The sequence below is a fragment of the Sapajus apella genome, unplaced genomic scaffold (genome assembly GCF_009761245.1).
Source record: "Sapajus apella isolate SASKATOON/1434 unplaced genomic scaffold, GSC_monkey_1.0 scaffold25, whole genome shotgun sequence".
Classification (NCBI taxonomy): Eukaryota; Metazoa; Chordata; class Mammalia; order Primates; family Cebidae; genus Sapajus; species Sapajus apella.
This window is the reverse complement of record NW_022436965.1, coordinates 10064219-10080622: the sequence shown is the minus strand read 5'-3', so window position 1 is coordinate 10080622 and position 16404 is coordinate 10064219. Positions and strand designations below refer to the sequence as shown.

The 16404-nt window shown below is 37.6% G+C and overlaps 1 protein-coding gene across 1 annotated transcript in view; it reads left to right on the top strand.

Annotated features, from left to right (window-relative positions):
- XPR1 (xenotropic and polytropic retrovirus receptor 1) overlaps window positions 1-16404 on the top strand; it is a 236200-nt gene that overhangs the window by 38504 nt on the left and 181292 nt on the right. The window contains exon 2 of the mRNA XM_032291238.1: window positions 11495-11546. Within this exon, the coding sequence (XP_032147129.1) occupies window positions 11495-11546 (52 nt within the window). The remainder of the gene's footprint in view (window positions 1-11494; window positions 11547-16404) is intronic.

Sequence of the window (16404 nt, the reverse complement as noted above, 5' to 3'; positions counted from 1 at the left end):
ATCTCCTCTCTTTCCCGCATTTCACATATTTCATTTTTTTTCACTGCTATGACCTTAGTTTAGGCCTTCATTATACTTCATTCATTATTTGAGAATTTAACATATTGTTTATTATTTATCTGTTTATACATGTCTTCTTGTTTGATTTGTCTTTGTTTCTCTAAAGGCTAGAATAGTGCATACAGTCGATATCTAGTAATGTTATTGAGTAAATAAAGCTTAGTAACTTCCTCAATTATACTACATCTAGAAATATTTATAGCGTACCTCTTTTGTGCAAGTATTAATATAAGCAAGGTAGGTAAAACTCTGCCCTTACAGTCATATAGAGAAACAAATGACACAATAAGTAATTAAAACATAAGGTAGAAATATTAAATGCTATCGGTGGTTTCGAATAGAGTATTAGAGGATTTCAGAAGAGGGAACAATGACTTCAAGCTAGACAATGAGGACAAAGTACAATCCTTTAAATTTGACCTGGATCTTGAAGGATGGTTAAGATTTACAAGATGAATTAAAAGATAGGGGTAAAGGGAAGGGATTCCAGGTGGAGGCAACAGTAAACAAAGGCAAAGATAGAAGAAATACTGAGGTCTCTAAAATGAGTGATATGGAATTTATTTTGTTTTGAGGGTTTGATTGTGAAAATCAAAGTGGTTTTCTCCATTTTGGAAGATAAACCTAGAAAGGTAGATTGGACCATTCTGAGTGCTTTAGAGGCCACCACGGAAGTATGGACTTTATTTTGTGGCCATGAGGAAATCTTTGCAAGTTTTTGGGCAGGAGAATCAGCCTGCTGGTTTGGGAAGATTGATTTGGCAGCATTTTGTAAGATGTGTCAGAGAGGTGAAAACTCATAGATGGTTAAACCAGTTAATAGTTTAAGTAAAAGGATAGGAGATAATGAATGCAAAAGAGGATGTAGTCATGGACTGAATCAGATCTGTACATGCATGAGTGGAAAGAAAATGTAATAATGTTAATTATACTAGGACAGTGATTTTTATTTTCCTCATGATGTATCCCAAGTGTCTAGAATAGTGCCTGGCACATAATATATTCTTTTTTTTTTTTTTTTGAGACAAGAGTCTTGCCCTGTTGCCCAGGCTGGAGTGCAATGGTGCAATCTCAGCTCACTGCAGCCTCCGCCTCCTGATTCAAATGATTCTTCTGCCTCAGCCTCTGGAGTAGTTGGGATTACAGACGCCCGCCACCACGCCCAGCTAACTTTTGTATTTTTAGTAGGGACGGGGTTTCACCATGTTGACCAGACTGTTCTTGAACTCCTGACCTCGTGATCTGCCCGCCTTAGCCTCCCAAAGTGCTGGGATTACAAGTGTTAGCCACCATGCCTGGCCAATATAGTCTTACATATTTGTTGAATGAGTGAGACTGTTTTGACTGAGATTGTTAACCTGGTGTGATTTGGATACTGGTGATGACATTAACAGAAATAAAGAATATGGAAGAGCAAGCTTTGAGAAGAAAATGAATTGAATTTTGAACATTCTGAGTTTGTGTTACCAGGCATGGCCAAAGATCTAGGTTCAGGAGATACCCACATGGAAAGAGTAAAAGCCACATCAGTAAATGTCAGAGAATGTTAGTGCAAAAATTCGTAAGTGTGAATATAATACGACACATTCCAAATTAATTCCTATTACAAATTACAGGTCTTATATATTTAATATACATTTAGTTGAATCAATTCAATAAAAATTTAATGTTGTAAGAACTTCTCCATATTGAATTGCCTCTTACTGGGTACTTTTGAATTCCATGAAAAGGAGTCAGGCTTAATGCTTCTCATATACTCTAGGCTTTAGATTGTTAAGTATGTATAAGAGTACATTATCTTAAATTTTAATACATTAGGCTATGAGTGTAAGAGTTTTTCTTGGCTTTCCAGATTATTTCTATCATCAGACCCAAAGCTAGGTAAGTATATTTGTATTTTGGGATAGAAATGAAGATTATTTAGTATGTTGATTCTTTGCACGATACACATGAATTGCTAGACATTCTCTTTTGAGGTTTATAATTTGATTTACAAAACCGTCCTGTTATTTTAGTATTAGGAAAACATTTCTAACTTTTAGATGATGAGACAAAGAAACCATATTAGATGTATTGGACTTGCACATTCACCCAATATTTCTGGCGAAGTATTTAAGAAGAGAATACAAAAAGAGGAAGTGGAAACTGGAAAAGGTAATTAGAGAATATTTCTAGGTTATTGTAGATGAACACATAATACACATTTAAAATAATATATTCAAATTTTATTTTTCAAAGTTTCCATTTGGAAAGGTTGTTCAGATAAAAAAAATCTGATATAAATTTTATTCAGTTGTGAAACATTGTTAACAGGGGTCATGACTCCTTTAAGGTTTATGAGAACAAGTATTCCTTGCCCTTTCTCTTCATATGCTTGTTTGTTTTATTGTTTATTAATCCAGTAGATTGTAAAATGCTGACTTTGACTGTTGAAGTGAATGAGAGCAACATAACAGATATCTTGTTGATAATCATCATAATATTTATAGTATGTTATGTATGAAACTGAATGGTTAGCTGATAGGAAGTAGGAGTTTTTCTACCTTCTGATCTCCTTTAAATGGTCTGTGAAACCCATTTGTGCATTGGAAAGGAAATTAGAGGTGATCTAATATGGGTTTTTAAAAATGAACAACATAAGAAGTTTGTTCTCATTGAATATACATGTTAACTTTTAACTATACCCTATTTGTACAAAAAATAGGTATATTGTACAGAATTTAAATAATTTTTTAGATTGAATATAATTAGGAGTCATTATTATTTAAATCATCCTTGAACTGGGATCTGCATATATTTTCTTTGGAGTCTGTAGGTTTCTATGATAATGAAAGATATTGTGTGTTTACATCAGCAATCACCTAAAAATAATAGGAATATATTTTATATCATCTAGATCAGGGTCCCTAACCCCTAGGCCGCAGACCACAACTGGTCCATGGCCTGTTAGGAATCGGGCCACATGGCAGGAGGTAAGTAGCAGGCCAGTTCGTATTACCGCCTGAGTTTTCATCAGATCAGTGACAGCATTAGAGTCTCATAGGAGCTTGACCCCTGTGGTGAACTGTGCCTGCAAGGGATTAGGTTGTGTGCTTTTTATGAGAATCTATCTGAGGTGGAACAGTTTAATTTCCCGTGCCGCCCCGGTCTGTGGAAGAATTGTTTTCCATGAAACCAGTCCCTAGAGCCAAAAGGGTTGGTGACCACTGGTCTAGATAACCATTTAATAAACCAGTAGATTGCAGCACCCAAGTATATGCTTGTTTTGCTATATTGGTTCCAGATAGAACTGTACTACTTTATGATGAATTTATAAGAACCGAGACACATCTCATGCATAAATGATGCATTTGTGGACAATACAGGGTCAAATAATGTCACAGCCCATTGTGATGTAAGTTTTATGATAGTTTATATTCTATTAACTAACATTTTTTGTGCATTTTCTATGTTCTAGGCAGTGTTCTAAGTGTTCTTCATGCATGATCAAGAATCAAACTTAATATTGTGTTTTAAGAGTTTTTATGATAGTCCTTATTATAGTCTTGTGTGGTATGTGCCATCACTATTCCTGCTTTACAGATGAGGGTGGTAAAGTACAGAGAAGTTAATTTTTCCAAGGTTACACAACTTTTTGTTGTTGTTGTTGTTGTTTGTTTGTCACCCAAGCTGGAGTACAGTGGCGTGATCTCAGTGCACCGCAACCTTTGTCTCCTGGGTTCAGGTGATTCTCCTGCCTCAGCCTCTTGAGTAGCTGGGATTATAGGCGCCTACCACCATGGCTGGCCAATTTTTTTATTTTTAGTAGAGACGTGGTTTCACCATGTTGGCCAGGCTGGTCTCGAACTCCTGACTTCAGGTGGTCCACCTGTCTCAGGCTCCCAAAGTGCTGGGATTACAGGCATGAGCCACCTCACCCAGCCAACTTTTTTTTTTTTTTTTTTTTTTTAAAGAGACAGGGTTTTGCTATGTTGCCCAGGCTTGACTTGAACTCCTGGGTTCAAATGGTCCTCTGCCTCAGCCTCCTAAGAAGCTGGGCCTTCAAATACACACTACCATGCCTGGCTAAGAGTTAGTTTTCATACATGTTGTCTGACATTATAGCTCCCAGCCACACTGTTATGCTGCCTCACTGTAGAGACAAGTACTTATAGAATTACATCACATTTGACACAGTAATATAGCCATTCCAAGTTCAAAAGAACATGTATATTGGCAGTCAGCACCACATTCACGTTACAGTTTGAGATTTTGTTTCATCAAAACACTATCTTTTTTCCTGTCGTGGTAATGTTGTTGATTGAATATTATTGGTTGTGGTTATCTTTGGATTCAGTTTGTAAGATTTTACTGTTATATGTACTAGGTTGTTATAAGTACTAGGAGTTTGTCCTAGTTCATGTATATATATATATATATATATTTTAATAACTTAATATAAAACCAAACAGTATCTGAGACATGTCTTAATCAATTTAGAAGTTTATTTTACCAAATTTAGGACATGCCTGGAAGAAAAAAACACACAATCACAGAAACAGTCTGTGGTCTGTGCCTTTTTCCAAAGATAATTCTGAGGGCTTCAATATTTAAAGGGGAAAAATGGGCTGTAGTAGAAAGAGGGAGAGTATGGTAATCCCCATGTTGCAAGAGAAAAGGAGCAGACAGGGGAATAGTCAATTATGTATTAGTCTCATTCTCAGTAAAGCAGCACTTTACATAAGATGAGATGAACATAGGGTAGCTACCTGTGGAGATATTTTAACCTTTTATCTGTAGCTATTTGCCAAGGAACAGAAGGAAAGGCCTTTGCTTACATTACTTAGCTTTCAGCTTAATTTTTTTCTTTTGGCATAGTGAATTGGGGTTGCAAGTTTTTACTTTGTTTTCTGAATTATAACAAATCATTTAACAGAAATTAGAGTAGGGATGCCAATGTAAAGGATTGCTTTTAATGCTTTGGAAATCAAAGAACTCATGAAATGCGTATGAAAACATATTTACTTATTTACTGTACAAATTCAGGGTTTTATATAAAGTGTTAGATTTCCTTAAACAGCATGAATTGAAGAAACTTTTAATTTGTTGTTTTGTGATTTGGTTGTATTGCTTCCAGCCCAGGCATGTGGTGTGCCAGCCCAGGCATGTGGTGTGGCTGACTCATAGGCAAACAGTCCATAGGTAATATAGACGATACTTTAGAGGGTTTTCTTCCCCGCTGGTTCCTGATTGGGAACTATTCTCTTGTCATAGGCATAGAATAGTATCTTACTTGTGGAGTTCTTTTATAGATCATTACTACCAAAAATATAGGCCCTCTTAATCAGACGAACACAAAGTAGTAAGAAGCAAGAAGAGTTGCCTATGATTTCTGTGAGATTTGCCTTGACTTAAAGGAAACCTTGATTCAGTTTTATAATCAGAATGAAGACTATCATCATTTTTCTGCTTATAAAATTCAAATTCATCTTCCTAATTTAATTTGGAAAGGTTTCCTTTTCAAATTGAATTTATTTATATTACATGTCAGATGTTCTACTTAGTGTGCTTTGTTAATCATCTTCAAAGTAATTTCTCCAGAGAAGGAATGCTTGAATTCAAAAACTATTTTTTGAGCTCCTACTATGTACAAGTCACTGCAAGTCATTGGTGATTCATTTGGTTCCTCATAGCATTATTTAATTTTGCTGTCCATTCCTACTATACCCCAAAAGTGGAAGAACTTCATTCAAACATTTGAATCTGGTATTATTTGTTCCCATGATGATTTATTTCTGTAACTGTTCTCTAGCTGGATCAGTTTGTTTCTTTCTCCTTACATTTTTCTAATACTTTTTTGTTTTGAATTTCTAGAGATTTACTCTGCTTTTAGTAGTCTTTTGTTCATTTACCTTCTGGAAATATCCTATTGAGGAACCAAAATATTACCACCACTCTATACTTGTAGAGGACTTCAATATAAAATTCTAATGTGGGTACAAAAATAAATGTTTGATAAGCTCTTCTTGACTGACTTCTTATTTTGGTCTGGCAGTTAATGTTCCCTGAGACACATGAAATTGTAAAGAAAATACTGAGTATATATATACTTTTTGAGAAGAGGTTTTATAATTTTGTCCTATTCAGCCTCATATTTACAGAGTATTAATTCTTAAACATGTCTGTATGTTGAATTAATATGTTTAAGAATTAATACTCTGTAAATATGAGGCTGAGCTTCAAATGTAATCTTAGAAAAGATGTGGTCCATTAATAAAAGTTTCCTCACATGGTCACTTTGTGGTGTGGTGCTTTTTGTTTGTGGTTGGGGGTGGGATTCTGGTTTGAACAGAATAGTATGATGTTTGGTGACACCACTTCTGGGACCAAATGTGTTACTGTTTTTGTGACACCAGAAACCAACTTTCTGCAGCATCTGGGTGTCCAACAATTGAGTTCAGTTTTGACACTGACCACCTGGAAGTAGTACAGACCCTTCAGGTTAAGGCCTCTGTTTCATAAGACTGCTTCTGCTTAAGATGCCAGCTGTAAATGGGATGCCCAGGCTTCCAACATTTTGTAATCACCCAGCTGGTTCTCCTTGCCCATTGCCTAGACAGAGCCAATTTGTTAAGACAGGGGAATTACAATAGAGTAAGAGTTTAATTCACATGGGACTGGTTATACAGGAGACCAGAGTTTTATGTTTTATTATTCCTCAAAGCAGTCTCCTTGAAAATTCAGGGATCTGAGTTTTTTTTTTTTTTTTTGAGGCGCAGTTTCGCTCTTGTTACCCAGGCTGGAGTGCAATGGCGCGATCTCACCTCACCGCAACCTCCGCCTCCTGGGTTCAGGCAATTCTCCTGCCTCAGCCTCCTGAGTAGCTGGGATTACAGGCACGCACCACCATGCCCAGCTAATGTTTTGTATTTTTAGTAGAGACGGGGTTTCACCATGTTGACCAGGATGGTCTTGATCTCTTGATCTCGTGATCCACCCGCCTCGGCCTCCCAAAGTGCTGGGATTACAGGCTTGAGCCACCGCGCCCGGGGGGGATCTGAGTTTTTAAGGATAATTTGGTGGGTAGTGGGCCAGTGAGTCAGGAGTGCTGATTGGTTGGGTTGAAGATGAAATTATAGAGATGTTGGAAACAAATGCTTTGTGCCACAAAGAAGAACTAGCACTCAGGCAAAAAGCTTTCTCAGCAAGGCAATTTACTTCTGCAAAAAGGTGCTGCCTGCATTAGTCATGCTCACAAGAGCACACTGAACAAAGGAGAGAAGGGGTTTTTATCCCTAACGCAGTTCCTGTCCTTGTGTCCTTCCCCTGTTGGCTAGGATTGAACCATACAATCTAAGCTGATCCTGGTTGGCTAAGGCTTAAACTCTTCTAAATATGGCTAGTGTGTAATTTGTAACAGAAGGAGGGGTGGGAGTGGTCTGTACATTATGGTACAAGGCATGTCAGGGTGCTACTAGAGCGGGAGGGTGGTTTGCAGGCTGGAAACAAGAGAGTATAAGGAGGTTGGGCTTTTGAGCAAAGGATAAGAACATTACACACTTAAACCTTTTGAAGAGGAATTTATTATTCCTAACAGAGAGTTGAAGCTGTCCTCTTGGTGCTGATCAGATGAGCCAGTTTATTGATCTGGGTGGTGACAGCTCAGAGGACAGGGTCTGCAAAATATCTCAGGCACTGATCATATTTTTATAATCGTGATGTTATCCCCAAGAGCAATTTGGCGAGGTTCAGAATCATGCAGACTCCAGCTGCATGACTTCTAAACCATAATTTCTAATGTTATGACTAATTAATTAGTCCTACAAAGACAGTCTAGTCTCCAGCAGAAAGGTAGGTTGTTTTGGGAAAGGGTTATTATCGTCTTTGTTTCAAAGTTGCGCTATAAATTACATTCCTCCCAAAGCTGAGCTGTAAACTATGTTCCTCCCAAAGTTAGTTTGGCCCTGGAATGAACAAAGACAGTTTGGAGGTTAGAAGCAAGGTAGAGCTGGTTAGGTGAGATCTCTTGCACTGTAATAATTTTCTCAGTTACAGTTTTTGCAAAGGTGTTTTCAATTTCTGCCTGTCTGACGACAAATTTGAGGATTCCCTTGATACCCACCTCCAGGTTTGATAATTTGCTAGAACTACTCTCAGTACTTAGGAAAGCACTGTACTTACCATAACAGATTTATTATAAGGGATACAACTTAAAAACAGCCAAATGGAAGTGATGCATAGTGCAAGACGTTAGGATGGGGATGGCACAGAGCCTGCACATTCATGTGTTCATCAGCTTGGAAGCGCCCTGAATCTTGATGTTTAAGGGTTTTTATGGTGGTTTCATTACATAGGCACAGTTGATTAAATCCTTTTTATTAGTGATTGAGCTCAGTCTTCAACCCTTCTCCCTTCTTCAGAGGTCTGGAGGTGGGGCTAAAAGTTCTAATCCTCTAATCACTTGGTTTTTCTGGAGACCAGCCACCATCGTGAAGCATCTAGGACCCTTACTCCTACTTCCTCCCATTGAGCTATCATTAGCATATGAAAGACAGTACATTCCAAAGGTTTTGGACTCTCTGCCGGGAACTGGACACAAAGACCAAATACTGATTTTATATTATACCTCAATTGCATTATTGTATTGCTTCAAATTCTGTTTAAGTAGTGAATATTACTCAATGTTATTGGATTTAAGCATATGTGACATTAACAATTTTTGTACATACATCATTTTCCATTTTTGTACATCTAACATTTTAATAAAACTGGTTAAAATGAACAAAAATGCATTGATTTAAAATTTTTATCTTTTCTGGTTTCATTGGAAATATTTTGCTCTATATTTTTAGGCTTGGTTAGTCATGGATCTGACAGTTTGGCCACTAGTCTAAAGCAAATAGTAAATTCACTTGGGAAGAATATAATTTACTAGACTTGAGGACTTGCATTCTTTTCTTAAAAAGAGTGGGTTATGCTGGAAGTTTACTTCTTCCTTTTTGGTATTTATATGCTTGAATATTTTTGCTGGTTCCAGGAAGAGATCTTTTTGCCGTCAGGGTACATTTGGCAACGTTTATTTTTCACAGTTGGGGTGTGGGGATTGATACTGTTATCTAATGGGTCTCTAGATGCCAGGGAGGCTACTCAAAATTCTGTAATGCACAGAGCAGCCCCCCACAACAAAGAATTATCTGGCCCAAAATGCTAATGATACTGAGTTTGAGGAATCCTGCTGTAGGCCAATTTGTGCATCATCAGTCTTTAGATGGTATTTAAAGCTTTGAAGCTATAGATGTCCTCATCCACTTAATTGATTTTACCATTTTGATAGATAATAAGGAAATATTTCTCGTTCCTGTTCCCCAGTGACTTATTGAGAGATTAAACTAACCATCCAAATTACCTAAATATGGTTAGCCAATCTAGAGTGTGGTTTTGGAAAACAAAACAAAACAAACTATAAACCTACCCAGTCTTTATAGTCCTAAACCCTTAGGGATGACTTTCCAGATCTCCACTGAAAAATGCTTCAGGACATTGGTCTGGGAAAAGATTTCATGAGCAAGATTTCATTTCAAAATCATAGGCAACAAAAGCAAGAAAGAAATAAATGGGTTTATGTCAAATTACAACACTTCTAGATAGCAAAGGAAACAATCAGTATGGTGATAACCTATAAAATGAGAGAAAATATTTGCACACTACTCACACTACAGGCAATTAATATCTAGAATATACAAGAAACTCAAACATCTCAACAGCAAAAAGAAGTGGATTTAAAAATGGGCAAGTGATCTGAACAGACATTTCTCAAAAGAAGACATGCAAGTGGCTAATAGCTAAATGAAAAAAATGTTTAATATTACTCATCATTAAAGAAATACAAATCAAATCCACAGTGAGGTATTATTTGTTAGGATGGCTGTTATCAAAATGACAAAAAACGAAACAAAACAAAAAAATGCTGGTAAGAATACAGAGGAAAAAGAAGTCTTATACTCTGTTGGTGGGAATGTAAACTAGTACAGCTACTATGGAGAACAGTATGGATCTTCCTCAAATAACTACACATAGAACTATTAATACGGTATGATTCAGGAATTCCACTACTGGGCATTTATCCAAAGGAAGGGAAGTCAGCATACCAAAGAGACATCTATACCCCTATGCTTATTGCAACACTGTTAACAATAGCCAAGATAGGGAATCAACCTAGGTGTCCAACAACAGATGAATGGCTAAAGGAGATGTGATATATATCCACAAAGGAATGTTATTCAGTCATAAAAAGAATGAAATTCTGTCGTTTGCGACAGCATGAGTGGAACTAGAAGACATTAGGTTAAATGAAATAAGCCAGGAACAGAAGGTTAAACACTGCATGTTCTCACTCATATATGGAACCTAAGAATAGTTGATCTCACAGAAATAAAAAGTAAAGCAGAGGATACTAGAGGCTGGGAAGGGAAGAGGGCATGGGGGAGGATAGGGAGAGATTTGTTAAAGGATACAGAATTAGAGCTAGATAGGAGGAATAAATTCTAGTGTTCTGTACCATTGTAGGATGACTATAGTTAACAATAGTATATAGTTTCAAATCGCTAGAAGGAGGATATTGAATGTCCCCAACACACACAAAAAATTATAGATGTTCTAGTTGATGGATATCCAAATTACCCTGATCTGATCAGTATATACCATATGTATTGAAATATCACCATGTACCCCAGGCATAGGTACAGTTATTATTTTTTATTTATTTTTGAGATGGAGCCTCACTCTGTCTTCCGGGCTGGGGTGTGGTGGCGCAGTCTCGGCTCACTGTGACTTCTGGCCTCCTGGGTTTAAGTGATCCTCCCACCTCAGCCTCCTGAGTAGCCAGGAATATAGGCGTGTGCCACCACGCCTGGGTATAAAAAATAATTTCATTTAAAAAAGTATTAAAGATGAAAAGAGTTCTGGAAGACGGTTACACAATGATGTGAATGTAGTTAACACTATTGAACTATAAATTTAAATATAGTTAAGAAGGTGAATTTTATTTTACATATTCCTTCTTACAATTTAAAAAAGATATTGTATCCAGTTCTTGATAGTTTCTTATGCAGTCTTCTAGTTTATTTCTCTGGGACTTTTCTTCTGTTTTGTTCTGTGTTTTTTCTTGGTGAAGAGGGTTTATAATCTCTCATGTGATTTTTCATTCTTTTCCAGCTGTTCCTTAATTTAAAGTATACAAGTTAGCCCTCATCTTAAAAATTGGACAATACTGGATTGATATCAAATTATAATATTTGGATTTTAGCTTATAAATGTTAATTGAAGTATTTCTCAATTTGGGGAACTATGTGTATGTGTGGTCACTGAATATTGAAAAAGAATTGTTTAGCTTCAGATACTTTGAGTATAAAGCTTACCCATGATTTCATATATTCTTTTTCTTTCTTTCTAATAGGCTTTCAAGGATATGCTGTATTCAGCTCAGGACCAGGCACCTTCTGTGGAAGGTAAGATGAATTAGCCCTTAAGCTTAATCACAGAAAATCACTTTTTAAGGAAAGATATTTTGTACTGCAGAGTGTAAAACTAATATGATAACCTGTCCTATTATGTAGGTCTTTTTTCTTTTAATAATATATATTATGATTATTTTATATTTTATTCTAAATTTTTATCTTGTCTAATTCACCTTTACTCTATGATGAATCTTTTACTATGTCCTTATGTCACCTTATGACTGTGAATCATATATATTGATGTAGTCGTAGGTTTTTCTATGTCATGCTTCCTTCTCCCAATATGTTTTTCTCCCCTTCCCTCCCCTCATGCATAATTTACGCAGCACATCTTTTCCTTTCTATATATGTCGTGCCTTTAGACTGGGACCAGTAAAACAATGGAGAATGTTTACAGTGAGTGTGTGTGTGTGTGTGTGTGTGTGTGTGTGTAAGCATGTTTATATATACATGTGTACATGTTCTTGTGTCAGTAAATAGGAACTAGTTCAACAACTGTTCTTGAGGGAGAATGTTCCTTTTGAGGCTGGATATTCTTTTAAAATTCCACATTCCAATCTTTTTTTTTTTTTTAATTGCATTTTAGGTTTTGGGGTACATGTGAAGAACATGCAAGATTGTTGCATAGGTACACACATGGCAGTGTGATTTACTGCCTTCCTCCCCTTCACCTATATCTGGCATTTCTCCCCATGCTATCTCTTCCCACCTCCCCACCCCCATCCCTCCCCCATTTCCCCCCAACAGATCCCAGTGTGTAGTGCTCCCCTCCTTTTGTCCATGTGTTCTCATTGTTCAACACCCACCTATGAGTGAGAACATGTGGTGTTTGATTTTCTGCTCTTGTGTCAGTTTGCTGAGAATGATGGTTTCCAGGTTCATCCATGTCCCTACAAAGGACATGAACTCATCCTTTTTGATGGTTGCATAATATTCCATTGTGTATATGTACCACATTTTCCCTGTCTAGTCTATCATCGATGGGCATTTGGGTTGGTTCCAGGTCTTTGCTATTGTAAGCAGTGCTGCAATGAACATTCATGTGCATGTGTCCTTATAGTAGAACGATTTATAATCCTTTGGATATATACCCAGTAATGGGATTGCTGGGTCAAATGAAATTTCTATTTCTAGGACCTTAAGGAATCATCACACTGTCTTCCACATGGTTGAACTAATTTACACTCCCACCAACAGTGTAAAAGTGTTCCCATTTCTCCACATCCTCTCCAGCATCTGTAGTCTCTAGATTTTTTAATGATCGCCATTCTTTTTTTTTTTTTGAGACGGAGTTTCGCTCTTGTTACCCAGGCTGGAGTGCAATGGCGCGATCTCGGCTCACCGCAACCTCCGCCTCCTGGGTTCAAGCAATTCTCCTGCCTCAGCCTCCTGAGTAGCTGGGATTACAGGCACACACCACCATGCCCAGCTAATTTTTTGTAGCTTTAGTAGAGACGGGGTTTCACCATGTTGACCAGGATGGTCTCGATCTCTTGACCTTGTGATCCACCCGCCTCGGCCTCCCAAAGTGCTGGGATTACAGGCTTGAGCCACCGCGCCCGGCTCAATGATCGCCATTCTAACTGGTGTGAGATGGTATCTCAATGTTGTTTTGATTTGCATTTCTCTAATGAACAGTGATGATGGGCATTTTTTCATATGTTTGTTGGCCTCATGTATGTCTTCTTTTGTAAAGTATCTGTTCATATCCTTTGCCCACTTTTGAATGGGCTTGTTTGTTTTTTTCTTGTAGATCTGTTTTAGTTCTTTGTAAATTCTGGATACCAGCCCTTTGTCAGATGGGTAGACTGCAAAAATTTTTTCCCATTCTGTTGGTTGCCGATTCACTCTAATGACTGTTTCTTTTGCCATGCAGAAGCTGTGGAGTTTGATTAGGTCCCATTTGTCTATTTTGGCTTTTGTTGTCAATGCTTTTGGTGTTTTGGTCATGAAGGCCTTGCCTACGCCTTTGTCCTGAATGGTTTTACCTGGATTTTCTTTTAGGGTTTTTATGGTGTTAGGTCTTATATTTAAGTCTTTAATCCATCTGGAGTTAATTTTAGTGTAAGGCGTCAGGAAGGGGTCCAGTTTCTGCTTTCTGCACGTGGCTAGCCAGTTTTCCCAACACCATTTATTAAATAGGGAGTCCTTTCCCCATTGCTTGTTTTTCTCAGGTTTATCAAAGATCTGATGGTTGTAGATATGTTGTGTTGCCTCCGAGGCCTCTGTTCTGTTCCATTGGTCTATATCTCTGTTTTGGTACCAGTACCATGCTGTTTTGATTACTGTAGCCTTGTAGTATAGTTTGAAGTCCGGTAGTGTGATGCCTCCCGCTTTGTTCTTTTTGCTTAGAATTGACTTGGCTATGCGGGCTCTCTATTGGTTCCATATGAAGTTTAAGGTGTTTTTTTCCAGTTCTGTGAAGAAGGTCATTGGTAGCTTGATGAGAATAGCATTGAATCTGTAAATTACTTTGGGCAGTATGGCCATTTTCACGATATTGATTCTTCCTAACTATGAACATGGAATGTTTCTCCATCTGTTTGTGTCCTCTCTTATTTCGTTGAGCAGCGGCTTGTAGTTCTCCTTGAAGAGGTCCTTTACGTTCCTTGTTATATGTATTCCTAGGTATTTTATTCTCTTTGTAGCAATTGTGAATGGCAGTTTGTTCTTGATTTGGCTCTCTTTAAGTCTGTTATTGGTGTATAGGAATACTTGTGATTTTTGCACATTGATTTTGTATCCTGAGACTTTGCTGAAGTTGCTTATCAGTTTCAGAAGCTTTTGGGCTGAGACGATGGGGTCTTCTAGATATACAATCATGTCGTCTGCAAATAGAGACAATTTGACTTCCTCCTTTCCTATTTGAATGCCCTTTATTTCTTTTTCTTGCCTGATTGCTCTGGCTAGAACTTCTAGTGCTATATTGAATAGGAGTGGTGATAGAGGGCATCCTTGTCTAGTGCCAGATTTCAAAGGGAATGCTTCCAGTTTTTGCCCATTCAGTATGATATTGGCTGTTGGTTTGTCATAAATAGCTTTTATTATTTTGAGATACGTTCCGTCAACATCTAGTTTATTGAGGGTTTTTAGCATAAAGGTCTGTTGAATTTTGTCAAATGCCTTCTCTGCATCAATTGAGATAATCATGTGGTTTTTGTCTTTGGTTCTGTTTATGTGGTGATTATGTTTATAGACTTGCGTATGTTGAACCAGCCTTCCATCCCTGGGATGAAGCCTACTTGATCATGGTGGATAAGCTTTTTAATGTGCTGTTGCAATCAGCTTGCCAGTATTTTATTGAAGATTTTTGCATCTCTGTTCATCATGGATATTGGCCTGAAGTTTTCTTTTCTTGTTGAGTCTCTGCCGGGTTTTGGAATCAGGATGATGTTGGTCTCATAAAATGATTTGGGAAGAATTCCCTCTTTTTTATTGTTTGGAATAGTTTCAGAAGAAATGGTACCAGCTCCTCTTTGTATGTCTGGTAGAATTCGGCTGTGAACCCGTCTGGACCTGGGCTTTTTTTGGGTGGTAGGCTCTTAATTGCTGCCTCAACTTCAGACCTTGTTATTGGTCTATTCAGGGTTTCAACTTCTTCCTGGTTTAGGCTTGGGAGGAGGCAGGTGTCCAGGAATTTATCAGTTTCTTCCAGGTTTACTAGTTTATGTGCGTAGAGTTGTTTGTAATAATCTCTGATGATGGTTTGAATTTCTGTGGAATCTGTGGTGATATCCTCTTTATCATTTTTTATTGCATCAATTTGGTTACTCTCTCTGTTCTTTTTTATTAATCTGGCTAGTGGTCTATTTTGTTGATCTTTTCGAAAAACCAACTCCTGGATTTATTGATTTTTTGAAGGGTTTTTTGTGTCTCTATCTCCTTCAGCTCTGCTCTGATCTTAGTTATTTCTTGTCTTCCGCTAGGTTTTGAGTTTTTTTGATCTTGCTCCTGTAGCTCTTTCAATTTTGATGCTAGGGTTTCAATTTTAGATCTCTCCTTGCTTCTCATGTGGGCACTTATTGCTGTATATTTTTCTCTAGAGACTGCTTTAAATGTGTCCCAGAGATTCTGGTATGTTGTGTCTTCGTTCTCGTTGGTTTTAAAGAACATCTTTATTTCTGCCTTCATTTCATTGTTTATCCAGTCAACATTCAAGAGCAAGTTGTTCAGTTTCCATGAAGCTCTGTGGTTCTGAGTTAGTTTCTGCATTCTGAGTTCTAACCCGATTGCACTGTGGTCTGAGAGACTGTTTGTTATGATTTCAGTTCTTTTGCATTTGCTGAGGGGTGATTTATTTCCAATTATGTGGTCAATTTTAGAGTAGGTGTGATGTGGTGCTGAGAAGAATGTATATTCTTTGGATTTGGGGTGGAGAGTTCTGTAAATGTCTATTAGGTTTGCTTGGTCCAGGTCCTGGATATCCTTGTTAATTATCTGTCTGGTTGATCTGTCTAATATTGACAATGGGGTATTAAAGTCTCCCACTATTATTGTGTGGGAGTCTAAGTCTTAAGAACTTGCCTTATGTATCTGGGTGCTCCTGTATTGGGTGCGTATATGTTTAGGATCGTTAGCTCTCCTTGTTGCATTGATCCTTTTACCATTATGTAATGTCCTTCTTTGTCTCTTTTGATCTTTGTTGCTTTAAAGTCTATTTTATCAGAGATGAGAATTGCGACTCCTGCTTTTTTTGCTCTCCATTTGCTTGGTAAATCTTCCTCCCTCCCTTTATTTTGAGCCTTTGTGTATCCTTGCATGTGAGATGGGTTTCCTGGATACAGCACACTGATGGGTTCTGGCTTTTTATCCAATTTGCCAGTCTGTGTCTTTTGATTGGGGCATTTAG